This window comes from Pristis pectinata, chromosome 8, assembly GCF_009764475.1.
Source record: "Pristis pectinata isolate sPriPec2 chromosome 8, sPriPec2.1.pri, whole genome shotgun sequence".
In the NCBI taxonomy this organism is placed as follows: domain Eukaryota; kingdom Metazoa; phylum Chordata; class Chondrichthyes; order Rhinopristiformes; family Pristidae; genus Pristis; species Pristis pectinata.
Window position 1 is genome coordinate 27,125,725 of NC_067412.1, and position 17,112 is coordinate 27,142,836.

At 39.2% G+C, this 17,112-nt stretch overlaps 1 protein-coding gene across 1 annotated transcript in view; it reads left to right on the forward strand.

The window, feature by feature from the left end:
- LOC127573540 (myosin-16-like) overlaps positions 1-17,112 on the forward strand; it is a 68,514-nt gene that overhangs the window by 42,392 nt on the left and 9,010 nt on the right. The window contains exons 25-37 of the mRNA XM_052021862.1: positions 801-887; positions 1,763-1,908; positions 3,794-3,884; positions 6,218-6,274; positions 7,630-7,716; positions 8,828-9,073; positions 9,972-10,089; positions 11,387-11,514; positions 12,186-12,382; positions 13,453-13,585; positions 14,099-14,315; positions 15,410-15,546; positions 16,734-16,837. Of these exons, the coding sequence (XP_051877822.1) occupies positions 801-887; positions 1,763-1,908; positions 3,794-3,884; positions 6,218-6,274; positions 7,630-7,716; positions 8,828-9,073; positions 9,972-10,089; positions 11,387-11,514; positions 12,186-12,382; positions 13,453-13,585; positions 14,099-14,315; positions 15,410-15,546; positions 16,734-16,837 (1,748 nt within the window). The remainder of the gene's footprint in view (positions 1-800; positions 888-1,762; positions 1,909-3,793; positions 3,885-6,217; positions 6,275-7,629; positions 7,717-8,827; positions 9,074-9,971; positions 10,090-11,386; positions 11,515-12,185; positions 12,383-13,452; positions 13,586-14,098; positions 14,316-15,409; positions 15,547-16,733; positions 16,838-17,112) is intronic.

A 17,112-nucleotide genomic window follows, 5' to 3' on the forward strand; every position in this document is an offset into this window, starting at 1 on the left:
AGTGGTATTTGTGATGATAATTATGGTTTCCTGTCATTGCCAATTTAATTGTAGACTGTTAACTTCAAAAAGCTTGTAAATGAACTAAATGGCTCTAGTGTTCAGTGAATCCAAAGTCTGTGAAATTGTTACTTCTTCATCATGGACAGCGGGATTCAGATGACTGCTAACTGATAGAATTAAAGCTGTTTTCTGATGATTGTTTCAAGTATTTTAAAGGTACACCTAATGTTGTGTGTAGTTACTAAGAATAAATTTCACCAGACATTGATGCAAGAACCCCTTTGTTTTTGAATCTACTAAAAGTTGGTGCCTTTGACGGCACCATTATTGGTACAGATTGTTTGATTTCATTTAGTAAAATATCGAAAGAAAAATACACAACGCTCAAATTTTAAACCATGTGTCATCAAAGTGAATGTAGCCTGGAGTCAAGTTAGTGTTAATGGATGTTTTTCTGTTATGATGACAGTATAAATGTGACATGAAAGACACAGTTGCCACACAGGGCCATTCCCTTTTCTAAACTGTGGCCACAACATAACAATAATGAATTCAGTTGATGCTACCAGTATCTAGATGACATTTTAAGAATGTAGGAACAGGAATTAGCCGTTTAAACCCTATGGAACCTCCTCCACCATTTAATTAGATCATGCCTGAGCAATGCCTCAATTCCATTTACTCACATTAGCTACTCACCACCAGACACCTTTAGCTAAATTTATAATATAAGTACCTGACTAAATCAATGAAATCTCTCAGACATATAATAATTTAATCATGTTCTATATTTTCAGAAAACACTAGATGATCTTCAGTCTGAGGAAGATAAAGTCAATCATCTCACCAAAACCAATGGAAAACTCAACTCCCAGATTCAAGAGGTAATCTGTTACAGAATATTCCATAGATATTTACCCTAGACCCAAGGGCCTTACCATTTTGTTTTTATTGGTCACATGACTGTATCACAAGGATCTTTATATTTTCCATGTAGTATTTAAATGTGTGGTTGGATTAATGTAAAAGCGCATCAAAGTCTGGGTAGTAAGAAGTCTTAATGTTACAGTTTGGGAATTATTCATTAATGATACAATGATGATCAAGTTAATATTCTCAAATTTAAGCAAGGCAAATCATAAATGTAAATGCAAATGGAACCAAATTTCTTGAGTTTTTGGGCTAGATTTCTGACGATCAATGGTACATGTTCTGGGGTTGGCACTTTGCACATCACTATCTTGGGCAAACACCATGGTGACTTAATTTCTTGAGGGAGAAAATTTTTGAGGATTGTGATGACTTGGAATAATTGGCTGATATCTGAAAACTGGAACCAAGTCTTCTTGGAACCACTCAGTGCCTGAAATAGGGAGCTTCATGATATTCTGGAGACTATCGACAATAGGCCAACAACTTTGGCTTGTTGGTTTGATTCTGTGAATTCCACTGGAAGATGAAGTTCATTTCCACTCAACACAAATGACACTGCAAGTCTATATCCTGGAGATATGTTGGCTGGACAAGCAGGAGGAACCTGAAGCTCGGCAAGTGGAGCATATCCACTGATGCTGAGTTTCTGTTTGCCCAAGCTTGGGTACAACCCACGTTGGGTAAAAGCCTCCCAGAAGCTTGGTTTTTGGACTCCCCATGATGCTATGATGATGTATCATTCTCCCTTAAACAGTGGTTAAAGTGGATTTCACAGCAGGCCAACAATTCTAGTCTAATGCTTGACTAATGTTTAAATACATGATAGTTGGAAGATAACTGGAGCCAGGAGAAGAAGATCAGGACTGAGGTGGAGAAAGCTCGGCGAAAGGCTGAGGGAGATCTGAAGATGACAATTGAAAACCTGAATGAGATGGAAAGAGTGAAGCTTGACTTGGAGGAGATTCTCAAGAAGTAAGTGCCGCCTTTAACTCCATTTAAAGATAAGATGAGATTTCTTTATTAGTCACATGTACATCGAAACACAGAGTGAAATGCATCTTTGCATAGAACATTCTAGGGGCAACCTGCAAGTGTTGCCACACTTCCGGTGCTAACATAGCATGCCCACAACTTTCTAACCTGTACATCTTTGGAATGTGGAAAGAAACTGGAGCACCCGCAGGAAACCCATGCAGTCATGGGGAGAACGTACAAATTCTTCACAGACAGTGGCTGGAATTGAACCCAGGTCACTGGCATTATCTAACTGCTACACTATCGTGTATTATAGAAATCCCAGTTGTTAGTGGAGCTTAAGTATTCTCTATAAATACAAAGTAATAATTTTGAAATAACAAATTAGGAAAAAATACTCATCAGCGTCATTCTGAATGAGGAATTATGCTTCTATTTTTATTGCTGTGCTAGGAACACTCTTAACCAGGGAAATTACATTATACGAATATTGACATACCCTATTCATCAATCCTTCCATAATATTTACAGTGTCATTTCAAGACCTTAGTTCTTAAAAATAATCCACAGATTTTACCTTAGGCATTATTCTTGAGATGCAAAGCCCATTAAGAATGCTAAATTTACAATAGAGAGATTTTCAGATAACACCCAGAAGTGTACCAGCCTACATCACTGTCCCTCAAATTCATAGTCCTTGTCACTGCATACTCCTGTATTTTTTAAATTTTATCTTAACTTTTCAGTTGCAATGTTTGGTTTTTAGTGAAACATTTAAAAAAGATCTTTATTGTTTATACTGCATCCTATTTAATGTGAGGTTACTGTGCAAGAAAATAAAATCATGCTCTGCTGGATCAACTTTTGAAGCTGTCTTCAAAGGTGCCAAATGTGACTCAGTCACTAGCACTCTCATCTCTGGGTCAGGAGGTAAAAGATTAACGTCTGACTACAGAAATCTAAGTTCAAAATTTTACTCCGTCACTTAGTGCAATAAAGAGGGAGTGCAGCATTGTCAGAGGTGCCTTTTTTTCCAAATATGATAATAAACTGAGTCACTGCCTGTTCTTACAGATCAGCATAAAAGTTTCCATGGCATGATTTTGAAGAAGCCTTATGCCTTACTAATCAACATTGAAAAACAGATAATCTTATGATTTCACTTCTGTTCATGTGAGATTACTTTGTGCAAATTGATTCCCATATTTCCAAGACTATAATCATGATGATATTTTGTGAGCAGGTCTATTTCAGGACATCTCAAACAGACCTGTCAGGCATTATACAATTGGAGATATTTCATTCTTGCCTCAAGTAATTCAAATTGTTACAAACGTACAGTCATAAAACCATGGGGACTCAATTATATTTCAGCTACTTCACTCATGTTGTTTCCCAGTTTATGTCACGCTGACCATTTAACCAGACAAAGTTGGATAATCTCATAAAAATCTACTTCTGCTATATTTTACAGATACAATGGAATAAACATCTCACTTGGTATGAGTGGGTTTATGACCATAACTACAAATCAGTATAGCAAAAACATCCTTCGCTGAAAAAATTAATAGCAAAAAATGCAATGAGAACCAAATGTTTGTAAGTTGTTTATTACTATTATTACTGACCTTAAGCAGAAGTAGTTTACCTTTGCTAAATTGGTACAAGGTAACATAAAAACAACATCAATGAGTATAAAAATCATTGATAGAATCTCTAGTTCCAAAGAACATTGCTTGTCAACTTAATGGAGCTGTGTGGATACAATTGGGTCATTTCATTTTCAGTGAGGGGCCTCATTCAGTCCTTTATCTGAACTGCTGCTATTATGTCATCATCAATGATTTCTGCTACAACCTTAAACTGCTTTTGATTTTTGAAGGAAGGACTTGGAGATTAATTCATTGAACTCCAAGTGGGAAGATGAACAGTCTCTGAACTCCACATTACACAGGAAGCTTAAAGAGCATCAGGTATGGAATCAGAATCAGGTTTATTATCACAGACATATGTTGTGAAATTTGTTGTTTTTCGGCAGCAGTACAATGCAAGGCATAAAAATTACTATAAGTTACAAAAATAAATAAATTGGGCAAAAGAGGAATAAGAGGTAGTGTTCATGGGTTCATGGACCATTCAGAAATCTGATGGTGAAGAAGCTGTTCCTGAAATGCTGAGTGTGGGTCTTCAAGCTCCTGTACCTCCTCACTGATGGTAGTAATGTGAAGAGGGCATGTCCCAGATGGTGAGGGTCCTTAATGATGGATGCTGCCTATTGAGGCATCACCTCTTGAAGACATCCTTGATGGTGGGGAGAGCTGTGCCCATCATGAAGCTGGCTGTCTACAACCCTCTGCAGCCTCTTTCAATCCTGTGCTTTGGAGCCTCCATATCTGGGAGTGATGCAACCAGTCAGAATGCTCTCCACTGTACATTTGTAGAAATTTGCAAGAGTCTTTGGTGACATATTAAATCTCCTCAAACCCCCAATGAAGTAGAGCCGCTGGCATTCCTTCTTCATGATTGCATCAATGTTTTGGGCCCAAGATAGATCCTCTGAGATGTTGACACCCAGGAACTTGAAACTGATCATCCTTTCCACCACTGACCCCTCAATGAATACTGGTGAGTGTTCTCCTGACCTCCCCTTCCTGAAGTCCACAATTAATTCCTTGGTCTTGCTGACTTTGAGTGTGAGGTTGTTGTTGTGACACCAATCAACGTGCCGAAATATCTCACTCCTGTACCCCTCCTCGTCGCCATCTGAGATTCTGCCAACAGTGGTGTCATCAGCGACTTTATAGATGGCGTTTCAGTTGTGCCTAGCCACACAGTCATGTGTGTAGAGAAAGTTGAGCAGTGGGCTAGGCATGCATCCTTGAGGTGCGCCATTATTGATTGTCAGCGAGGAGATGTTACTACTGATCCACACTGACTGTGGTCTCCCAGTAATGAAGCTAAGGATCCAGTTGCAGAGGGAAGTACAGAGGCCCAGGTTTTGAAGCTTGCTGATTAGTACTGAGGGGATGATGGTGTTGAATGCTGAGCTGTAATTGATAAACATCAGCCTGACCTCTGTTTTGCTGTTGTCCAGGTTTTCCAAAGCCGAATGGAGAGCCAATGAGATTGCGTCTGTTGTAGACCTGTTGTGGTGGTAGGCAAATTGCAGTGGGTCCAGGTCCTTGCTCAGGCAGGAGTTAATTCTAGCCATGACCAACCTCTCAAAGCACTTCATCACAGTAGATGTGAGTGCTACCGGGTGATAGTCATTGAGGCAGCTCACCCTGCTCTTCTTGGGCACCGGTATGATTGATGCCCTTTTGAAGCAGGTGGGAACCTCCAACAGCAGTAATGAGAGGTTGAAGATGTCCTTGAACACTCCAGCCAGTTGGTCGGCACAGATTTTCAGTACCCTGCCAGGTACACAGTCGGGGCCTGACACCTTGCGAGGGTTCACCCTCTTGAAGGATGTTCCGAGGTCGGCCTCCGAGACAGAGATCACAGGGCTGCCAGATGCTGTGGGGATTCACACAGGTGTAGTGTTATTCTCCCTTTCTAAGCGTGCATAAAAGGATTTGAAAGGAGAGGACTAAACCCAAAAATGTAAACAAAACATGCTCTTTTATGGTAATAACCATTGGAAAGAAACTTCACACCAAATTGAAACAGTGTAATGCCCGTGAAATTGGCTGATGGCGCAAAATTGGAACGAGAGAAGGTTGGGAGTGGAAGGTGGATTAATTTTAGCCTAATTTGTTAATATTGGGTAGAATGCTGGCATTATACCTGCGCAATGTTTGTCTCCATTGACTTAAGATTGTTAAAATTAATCCATTGGTATGCTTAGAATGCAAATAATATACTTTATGTGATTAAAAAACTCAACCACAGCGATCATTTGTGAAGCACACTTGTGTGCAAAGTAGCTGCATTATGCAGGTATAGTTTGAATTGGCTTTGAATTGCAATTTCTGGAGAAATAATCGAAAATACCCCACAACTCTATTTGCCCCTCTTGTTATTTACATCCTTAATACAAAATGTGAATCTGAAGACTGATAAAACTTTACCTTCATTTTAATCTCTGCATCTTCCTATTTATGGCCACAAGATTTTGAAAGGAAAAGGCTTTTGGATTTCTTAATTTTGTCTGAAATGACCATTGTTAAGCTAAAATTCTGTTTTAAAAAAAAGACCAAAATCTGGCCAACTTAGCATCTCTGAAATCTATTTAATTTGTAAGAATGACTTGTTTTGATGTTTAGAAGTGGAAATGAGAGATTAATACAGGTGTTTATGTTTCTAGTCCCGAATTGAAGAACTAGAAGAGGAACTTGAGGGAGAGCGGGCCATGAGAGCTAAGGTAAAACGACATCCGATCGCTAATTCATGTAAAATTTCTCATGATGTAGCCAACCAGTCTGTAATATTTATGGCAAAATTTAGTTAAACATTACCATCTTTGCCAAGGTATATCTGAAAGTGTTTTTTTTTCATTATCTAGGCATAAGAGATCCTTAATTATTCAGCCAGATTCTAGCCACAGCTAAAATTGTAAAGAACCAAGAGGAAATTTAAGAGATGGTGTTAAGGGGCATTGTTGGGGGGGGGGGGGTCAAAGGCCATTTCTTGGTGCAAAGGTCTGAACCATGGTGTCAAGCCCTTTATTGGTATGGAAGGAGCCAGAGCTATCTAGGAGATGCTGGAGAAAGAGACTCAAAGCAAACTCAGGATGGGATGGGATTTGAGAAGGAGGAAAATGTGCAAGGATGCTTTCATTAGCAATGGCCTCCTCAACATGCTTCCGAATAATGACCACTACTATGTCTTCCATGAGGTTAGGCACCCATCTCAGGCAACATAGATTGTAGAAAATATGTTTGCCCTGAGTCCTGTTTGAGAGAAGTGGTGGTAGTGAGTGATTGGGGTGCAGTAGATTGAGCAACATCTAGGGCTAGTATTGTTGTAGGTTCGTTATGACATTTTAAGATACTGTGACCTGTCATTTGATGTGATTGAGCCTCTTGCGTTATTACACCTAGATCCTTGGAGCTCAGCTCATGGCTTTGAACCCCATGGCTATTTCCACCATGTCCACAGGCTGTCCTGATCCCCTGTTGATACAGGACATCCCTCCTCCTTTTCACTTCCTCCACAAAGCTCTACAGACCACTGTACAAAACTCTCAGAGCCTGGCTCTCCCACATTGTGTCATTCTTTACCATCTTTCAGGTCAGATTCACTGATAGAGCAATTGCCAACAATGGTTCAGCCATTATGCACCTTCCCTTTAAGAGGTGCAGGCAAACCAGCTGATCAACCATTTTTACTACCAGTTGGATGCTGAAATCAATGACCTGGACTCATCACTGATCTGCATCCAGACAGGTGATCTTATTGACTAAGCCTGGAGTGAGTGAGGTCATCCTGCATGGAGCCAGGACTTCATAAGATATCATTGTGCACCCTAAATTGTAATTACTCTGATAATGGTGACTATGCTTTCACCTTCCAATGCCCAAAGCTCTGTAATCCCTTCCTTATACCCCTCCACTTATGTACATCTTTAAATCACTCCTTAAGACCTCCCTTGGTGTCCTTGGTAGCAAATTGTGTCTGAAAACACTTGGGAGATTTTTACTGTTCTTGCTCTAAGTGGTTCTGTTTGGTTTCAAATGGCATTCCTACGAATAAAGCTTATACCTCCAATCCATGCAGGTTGAAAAGCAACGAGCTGAATACTCCCGTGACTTGGAGGAACTCAGTGACAGACTGGAAGAAGCTGGTGGTGCCACAGTATCTCAGGTAACTTAAGGGCTCACGTGGAGGAATTTAAATCTGAGCACTTTACATAGATGCAGTTTGTTAACATGTCTGCATTTGTGCTTGTCTTTGATTGGAGCAAGGGAAGGGGTGCTTACACATCTGCTTCTCCCCTTCCCCACCTTTACGTTGAAAAGAACTAGAAGGAAGTCTGTGCTCTGAAATTTGCCAACCTTTTGTTGTCTGTTTGGTTGAGCACCACCTATGAGATGCTCTTCACGGGTCAGTTCGGCTCTTGACTTCTGTACTTGTATGTTGCAGAGCAGGCATGGTGTAATTCATCTGCATGGAGCTCCCTGAACAGGACTGAAAAGATAAATCAGTTTTTTAACTTATACTTTATATTACTTTAAAGTGTCTTAGGTAATTCATTTCCTTTTTTTAAAATTTTTGATATTTTGAGATTATTTTAATCCTTTTGAACTGTTTTTGAATCCCTCTGATCATCAAAATAATTTAAAAGCAGACAAAAGGCTATGAGAGCGGTCCAGGCACAGGACTGTGTCTGGCCACAGCAATGCGGTCTGGTGTTCATTTGGTTTGCTGGGCGACAGGGAGCATGTGTATATGTGTGTAAAAATGCAAGGTGCATGTGCAAGCAACGGGTTATGTGTATTTTGAACACAATGTGCATTGTGGTAGGGAATGTGCTGTCTGTAAGGGTAGTGGAAGCAGTTAAATCTTAATGCTCTTAAGGGAATTCAGTATATAGTTTAAATGGAAACATTACAGGCCATGGTGAAAGAGCAACAGAGTGGAACAAATTGGATGATTAATTTAAAGAAAAAGCACATAGACAGTGGGTCAAGTAGCCTCATTCTATGCAGTATGATTCTATGTGAGTACATTTTCTTTCAATTAACATCTATTTTAATTGTAATCCACACATTATGCTTTAGTATTACTTAGATCTTTAGAAATTAAATTTCCCTAATACTTTAAAACCATTGGTAAATACATCAGGCAGGTCAGTGAAAGAAAGCAAGTAAGATTCATTCTTTTGCATTGATATGTTGTAGACATTGCTTTCTCCCATGACTGAAGTGGGGGATGCAAATTTCTAAGAAATCCTTTATTCCTTCTGTATCTATAGATTGAGCTGAACAGAAAGCGTGAAGCAGAACTTCTGAAGCTGCGACGAGAACTGGAAGAATCTGCTCTACAGGCTGAAGCCACAGCTTCCGCGCTTAGGAAAAAGCACACTGACTCCATTGCTGAGCTGACGGAGCATATTGAGAATTTGCAGAGGGTCAAGGGTAAACTTGAAAAGGATAAGCAGGTCATGAAAGCTGAGATTGATGACCTCAACAGCAATTCAGAGACCCTGCAGAAAGCCAAAGTAAGAGACTAAATCAACATGGAAAATAATTTTAACCCAGACTAGCCTCATGGGTGTGGTAAATATAAGGACAGTACAGATAGTTGACATGAGCTTCAGTATTCTCAATTACATTCCAAGGAGCAAAGCACCAAGCTAGCTCTGAAGTGCCACTTGGCATTAAATTATCAATCAAGTTCAGAGAAATTCCCAGCAATATTGAGTGGAGTAGTATCTTATAGGTGCAATACTCTTGCTAGTTTTGGTTTGAGACATTGTAAAAACAATGTACAAAGAACTTTACACCTCACTTTGGTACACCTCTCTTGGGAGTCCCTATCACTGATGCTTGACAATTTTCTGAATCTATATCTGTACAGAAACATCTGTTCAGAATGTGCTGGTGTGGAATTAGTGGTAATTTTAAGGGTGTTTTATTGGGATTCAGAGAAGTTCCAGAACATTTCAGGGAGAGTCTTCAGCTGATGTGCACATTGACAGAAACAGTATAATTGGCTGTGATATGGGCAAGGCTACAAATAAGGGCAAAACGATCATAACCTCTCTATGCTATTCCTAATTAATTAGGACAGGATTCAGACAACATTAGTTAAATAGCCTTGACAGAGCTTTTACACAAAAGAAAGTACATGCATTTATGTAGACTTTTCACAACCTTGAGAAATGCATTTTTAATTTATGCATACTCCTGCAATGTAGGACTGTTGCAGCATACCTTTAGGGAAAGATTTAAATTGCTTCTCAAACCAGAAGACATTATTACAAATTACAGTAGTTAATACTACATTTACATTAAATCTTCATAAGTAGATTATCAGTGTATTTGAGACAATGGGAAGAAAATCTAGTCTGAACACATTTTCAATGATTAATAATCATTCCATTTTTCTGTGTACAGCTGAGTGCTGAAATGCATGTTCGGAAGCTAGAAGACAGCTTAGCAGAGGCCAATGCCAAATATGCCGAAATAGAAAGAAACTTAACTGAAGCGAATACTGTGAAGACCAGGCTGTCAGGTATCAGATAACTTGTTCATTGTCACTAGTCTAAAAGTTTGAAATCATTTGCAGTAATAGAAGTTTACAAAACATAAAATCATTTCCCTTAATTAATATCTATGTTGCCTGCAGCAGAGTGATGTTTCTACATGCCAGTAACCAAAATTAGTATAACTTCAGTGCTTGCTATAATGCTTTGATTTGAAACCAGTAATCATTGACCTTAAAGAAAAATCATCTGTTTAAAAAAATGCTATTCAACCTGCTATATTCTCCAATGTTCTAAATTTAATGTGTTTATGATTTATTTTCTGTAACCTAGTTTCCTGTTTCTTTTACCCCTGTTTTGTCATGGGCTAATTTCCAATTTGGCGATGGTCTGTACTTCTACACTGTGTCCCTTTGTCTTATAATTTTAATGCAGTGAGTGTCTTCTTGTTGAGCTAGGCAGCCCTGACATTACAAGACTTGCTGGATTCTGTTAACTAATTTTCCCAGCTAAAGTGCAATATAGACTAGAAATTATTGTTGACCAATGGTTAACAAATTTGTATCATCTTTCTTTTGTTCCTTTCTTGAAGGGAGGGTTCGTTGTCCAGTTGGTAGCAATCTTGCTTTTGAGGCAGAAGAGTGAGGGTTCAAGTCTTAGTATAAAAACTTACACTGTTAGTATATAAACTTAGTATAAAGAGCACAAAATTCAAGGCTATTGCTCTGGTCCAGTCCTGAGGAGTGTTGGAGTTGCTGCTTTTTGGATGAGATATTAAAGTGAGGCTCCTTCTGCTCCCTCATATGTAAAAGATTACTCTGGAGAACAGTAGGAAAATAATCTCCAATATCTTGGTCAATGCTTATCCCTCAACCAGCTTCAGAAAAATATATTATCTGATTGTTATCACATTGCAAATTATGGTAGCTTGGTGTTCACAAATGGGTACCATATTTACTAAATTAATATAACAGTCAAATTCCAAAAGTATGTCATTGACCTCAAAGCACTCTAGGATATCCTGGTTGTAAAAAATACTTCTTTGTCAAGGACTGCACAAGTGCTTCATTGGTAGTAAAATAATTCAGGATGATTTAGGCCATGAGAGGTGTGCTGAATACAAGTCTTACCGTCTTACTGCTTAAAAAGGCTGTCAACCTCCATTAAATTGTACAGGAATCTTCTTGAAAAATCATTGGACTTTTCCCTGCAGATATTGCCAGTGGTAACATTAAGTAAATGCAGAAAGCAGTCAGTGAAGTTCATGCTATTTACAGTCAGAGAAAAAGATTCCTCAATGTTATTCTCCATTTTTTTTTTGAAAAGCTGAGAACAGTGATCTGAGTCGTGAGTATGAGGAGGCCCAGAGTAGACTGAACCAACTGATCAGGACCAAAACTACCCTTTCTTCTCAAGTTGAAGACCTCAAGAGGCAACTGGAAGAAGAGTCAAAGGTAAGACTTATTTACCTCCACCAAAAACCTTAATTTGAGAAGAATGAAAAAATTATTGCAGATAATTAATTCTAACTGCTGCATTTATGACTGGACAGCATTTTCAGATAATATTTGCAAGATTTTGTTGTGTCCTAAGTTATCTTGATATATGACTGTGTGGATATATTTTGTATTTTGTGCACAAGTTACAAATGAAAAGTTCATTTTAGGCAGCAACAGAGTTAAGGTTTCATCCACTTGGGATGTTAAATCTTATTTTTTTCCTCTTCACAATGCTCTTGAGTGTTTCCAGCACTTTTAGTCTTTACTTCAGATTTACAGCATCTACAGATTTTTTGTTCTTTTTGGCAGTTCATTTTACACCTCTTGGTCTTTATTTCAGTTGGTTTGTAAAAAAATCTATCCCTTCTCTGTTCTGCTTTCAAAACTTAGAAGGACTAAAGGCTAACACAATATCCTCTTCATCAACATTAAATTAAATAGATTGTTGTTCTCCAGTTTTGGTAGATACAAAAGGAACACTCTGAAGAAACTGATATACCTAGTTGTGCAATTTTATTGTCTCTACGTAAGAGTTAGAACTACACATTTGGCAAACAAGTCTTTGTATATTGTGTTAGATGGGGCACAGTATAGTAAATACCAACACTGAACTTATTGTACTTTAGGGCAGAAGTGGAGCAATGGTGGGTCTAGCCAATGCTAAACATGACATGGACCTAACAAAAGAACAATTGGAGGAAGAACAGGAGAGCAAAGCTGAGCTGCAGCGACTGGTTTCTAAACTAAACAGTGAAGTGACAACATGGAGGACCAAGTATGAGACTGATGCCATTCAAAAGACAGAGGAGCTGGAAGAGACAAAGTGAGTAATCATGCTCATAGTTACTAAAGGAGATATTCCAATGATTGTTAGAAGTCAATCACCCTAGCCCATCATTACAGGGGTTTCCCAGGGCAGTGTTCTAGGGCAAACCTTTTGCAGCTGCTTTGTCAGTGGCCTTCCTTCCATCATGAGGTCAGAAGTGGGAATGTTTGCTGATGAATACACAATGACTAATTTCAATTATAACTCCTCAGCCAATGAAGCAGTCCATGCCTGCATGCAACAAGTGCTGGGCTGACATGCAGTGTCACATTCACACCAAAAAAGGCCAGACAGTGACCATCTCCGACCCTTAATATTTAAATGCTGGAGATCACTATTGGACAGAAAATTCACCAGAGCATCTACATAAATAATGTGGCTTGAGGGAAGGTCAGAGGTTGGCTATCATATGGCAAGTGACACACTTCCTGACACCCCAAAGCTTTTCCATCATCCACAAGGCACAAGTCAGGAATGTGATTAAATATTCTTCACTTTTCCGGAAGAGTGCAGAACAAAGCAGCTGACTCTGACAATGCTGTAATTTCATTCTTGTTTCCAAATTCCCCCAACGCCCTCCCAACATCAAAGAGCAGATTGATAATCCATCCATCAACTCAGCCATTCCTTCCCTTCACCATTGGCATTGAGTAGCTGCAGTGTTTACAACCTGTAAAATGCACTGCGCTTAGTTGCCTACACAATGCCGGCAGCACCTGCCAGACCCACGATCTCCATCTCCAAGAAGAACAAGGGCTTCAGGTGTATGGGACCACCACTATCTGCAGTTTCCCCTCCAAGTTGCATACCAAGACTGAACTGTTTTATCAGGTGTTCTTTATTTAGTGAAGAAGCTGTTAAAAGCTACCTCAAGAATCATGAAATCATTCTCAAAACAAGTGGTCAAATATTTATGGGTCCAGCCATGTTTCCATTGACTCATTATAGTTGAGTTAGCATTGGGTGTTATAATGTCACAGACATCTGAATAGACCAAATCCCTTCATCTTCATACTATCTTGCCCTTGAAAGCTAAGCCTTTTGTTGCAATACTCTTTATTTAACAGGAGAAAGCTGGCTGCTAGGTTACAGGAAGCTGAAGAAGCTGCTGAGGCCGCACAAGCTCGAGCAGCTAGCCTGGAGAAATCAAAGCAGAGACTTACCGGAGAAGTGGAAGACTTAACCATCGAGCTGGAAAAGGTAATGAGAAAAAGGCTGCTGCTGATCCATAAAATATACAGTTAAAAATGGAATTGTTTCCTTCTGTCCCAACAGATCAAGCACAGATCACCTTGGATTGCCCTGGCATCTCCAGGGATTAAATATTAATTGCCAGGACTGATGTGAGCAATCCAGAGAGAAAAAAAAACAGAAGGGCTTTTCAAAAACAATGCACGTATTTTTGATTTTCATTAATTAATCACAAAAATGTTGGAGAATTCTTAAAGCAAAAGGCGTCTTAATTGAGTGGCCTATTTGGAGGTAACGCGATAAAACCTCCAGAAATATGGCCAACCATAATTGACAACACCTTGAGTGGGTCACATTCAGTGACTCAAGTGCTTATCAACAAGTGTAATGGTCCTTCTGTTTTAACCAATGCATTCAAAATGCATCTCAAGAAGGTTTGAACCTGTTTAGATAAAATAAAAGCCCTTTCTCGAAGGATATTTCTGAGAGGATCTAATAAATGCCATCATTTCTCATTTTCAGTCAACTGCTGCTGCAGCTCTACTGGACAAAAAGCAACGATCCTTTGACAAAATGCTTTCAGAATGGCAGCAGAAATGTGAAGAGATACAGATCGAACTTGACAACTCACAGAAGGAGTGCAGGAGCTATGTGACAGAAGTCTTCAAACTTAAAACAAGTTATGAGGAGGTTATTGAACAGCTTGAAGTCGTGAAGAAAGACAATAAGAATCTGCAAGGTAATCATTCATTATAAACTGTTTTATAGTTGATCTGTTGGAACAACTTAGATGCTACATTTTACCTTTCCCTAGGCACAGTGTAAATGCATGCATGCGCACTCACACACAGACATCACCATACACTTTCAAATCAAAGGCCGGATAATGGTGGGTGATGAGGAGTCAGGTGGTGGTGATGTTGGGAGGGCATTGGGGGAATTTGGAAACAAGAATGAAATTACAGCATTGTCAGAGTCAGAATCAATATAGATCACCAAGTATAGGGGTAATGGGTGCTCAAAACTTGCAAAGAGTTAAGATTCATGAAGCAAACTTTTGGAAGAGCACAAGTTTATTTAGAGGCTAAACCATAGGATCAATCAAGTCTGGGGATAATGGGACATGTTGTGGTTTTCAGCTGCAGTTGAGCTGAAGCAGGAAAAGAGCCAAGTAATACTACAAAGTAGGCATTGTTAAAGTGAAAATGTGGATGAAAGCTCATCTGTGTGTCAGACACAACACCAAGGTTGCAAACAGTGCCTCAACTTAAGACAATTTCCTGGGATAGAAATGGTAGTCAGGAAGCTTGAGTTTATGCCATTCCATGAGAGAATCCAATGATCAAAGAGATAAGTGAAAAAGAGAACTGCCAATGATGCATTTCTGAAATAAAAACAGAAAACAACTGAGACACTCAGCAGGTTAAGCAGCATCTTTAGAGGGAGATACAGAGGAAAGAAATCAAAGAGGTAATGTTGACGCTAATGATGTAAAAAGTGTGCTATTACTAACTTCCATTGATTGTACTTGAACTGAAACAAAAGGAGAGCTATAATTTAGGCAGAAAATTTGCTCCTGAACATTGTACATTATGTCCTGAAGTCAAAACCCACCTCATTTCATTTTATAGCACAGGGTGAGGCCATTTGACCTGCTGCATCAGTGCCTGACCCTGTCCAATAAAACTTTAGAAAGTAGAGGAAGTCTGCTTGGCCCTGTAGCTGATCAATATTTCTAAAATCCTGATTTCACCTGTAGTTACCTCACCCAAGGTTTGATGCTAATGGTCATTGGACTCAGATTTTACTGTACAATTTTCTGTGATCCTTCAGATGAGATTAAGGAACTGGTGGATCAGCTCACAGAGGGTGGAAAGAGTGTGCATGAGCTGCAGAAGTTAAAGAAAAAGCTAGAAATCGAAAAGGATGAACTGCAGCTGGCTCTGGAAGAGGCTGAAAGTTCTCTGGAGGTAATGGAGTTTGATTTAGTGAATGACTCTCAAAGTACTCTCTTGATTTATAATAAAAATGTGAATAGCATTGCATGGAAGCATTATCTCTGTAATGTAAGCTTGAGAACTAACCAAGACAAGGCAGACATTCAATGAAGCTTTCACCTTGTATTGGTTCATTCTAAGCCAAGTGCTTGTAAGATTGTAATTGCTTTGCATTGACACTGTGGTTATAATCTAAATCTAGACTGAGTCCAGAGTCAATGATATGTGATATGACATCCATAATAAAGGAATTCTGGGGAAAGAAGCCTCACTCCTGATCACCATAGGCTCTTGCACATAAGTTGCCTTTGATGCCATGCTTGTAATGCCAATGCTCCTGCATGGTTAGTGTATAGGTATGGGGAAACATATGGGCAAGTTATACTTTCAGTATGGGTAGTCACATCAAATGACCAATGACTCCTATATTGCAGTTATTAAGTGGTAGAAGTGCAAAGGATAGACTTTATAATGTAAGATGTCTTGCAGAACAAAAGCCCAACATTTGCTGACACAGTATTAGAATAAACCAGCCAGATGGGGTCTCTTGTCTCACAAGGAACAAGCATTCATTTTTAGCCAAACATCACACACAATTCCCTGGATTCTAGGTCACTGTGCATTATAAACTGACTTCAGATTCTGTCTATGTGGAGTTTGCAGGTTCTCCCCATGACCTTGTGGGTTTCCACCGGGTACTCTGGTTTCCTCCCATATCCCAAAGATGTGCTGAAAGGTTAGCTAGCTTCTGTAAATGACCGATTGGTGTAAGTAAGTGGCAAAAGAATCAGAGGGGAGTTGATAAGACTAACTTATGGCAACACTGGGGAATAAGAGGCAGAAGAACGGGACTAGTGGCATTGCTCTGCTGGGAGCCAGCATGGATCCAATGGGCTGAATGGCTGCCTTCTATTGTGGTAAGTAAACCAACTGCTTCATGAGAGGAACAGACTTTAATTCTTCAGTTTTAATGAGGATTGGTTTAAAATTACTAAGCTTAGAGCTATGAAATTCATATTAATAATACCTCTTTTTTTTATCTTTCTAGCTTAATATCTTTATTTGCCTCTGAAACGTTTTTTTTCCTAGGTGCTGCATACAAAATAATTTATGGCTAATTTATACTTCATCAAATGAACTTGTTTGGTTTGTCTTTGTAGTCAGAGGAGGCCAAGGTGGTTCGGGTTCAGCTGGAACTGGCACAGGTGAAGGCAGACATCGAGAGGAGAATCCATGAGAAAGAGGAGGAATTTGAAACTACCAGGTATGCAGGCCGATAAGATTACTTTACTTTAATTCTACACTTTTTTTAAGTACGTCTAATCCAGTAATTGAGTAAATCTGGATTCTTGAAACAATGAAGAAATATATATAATTTCAACAACTTGGATTAAACATTGCTGTCATGATTGAGCCAATAACACCCATTTCATACTTCACTCTTAGACTCTTACGACTGTCAGTTTTCCCTTTCAAAGAAGCTTGGGTGGAGATATCACTATCACATTTCACTACTGTTATTACTATGACTTAGGCTTC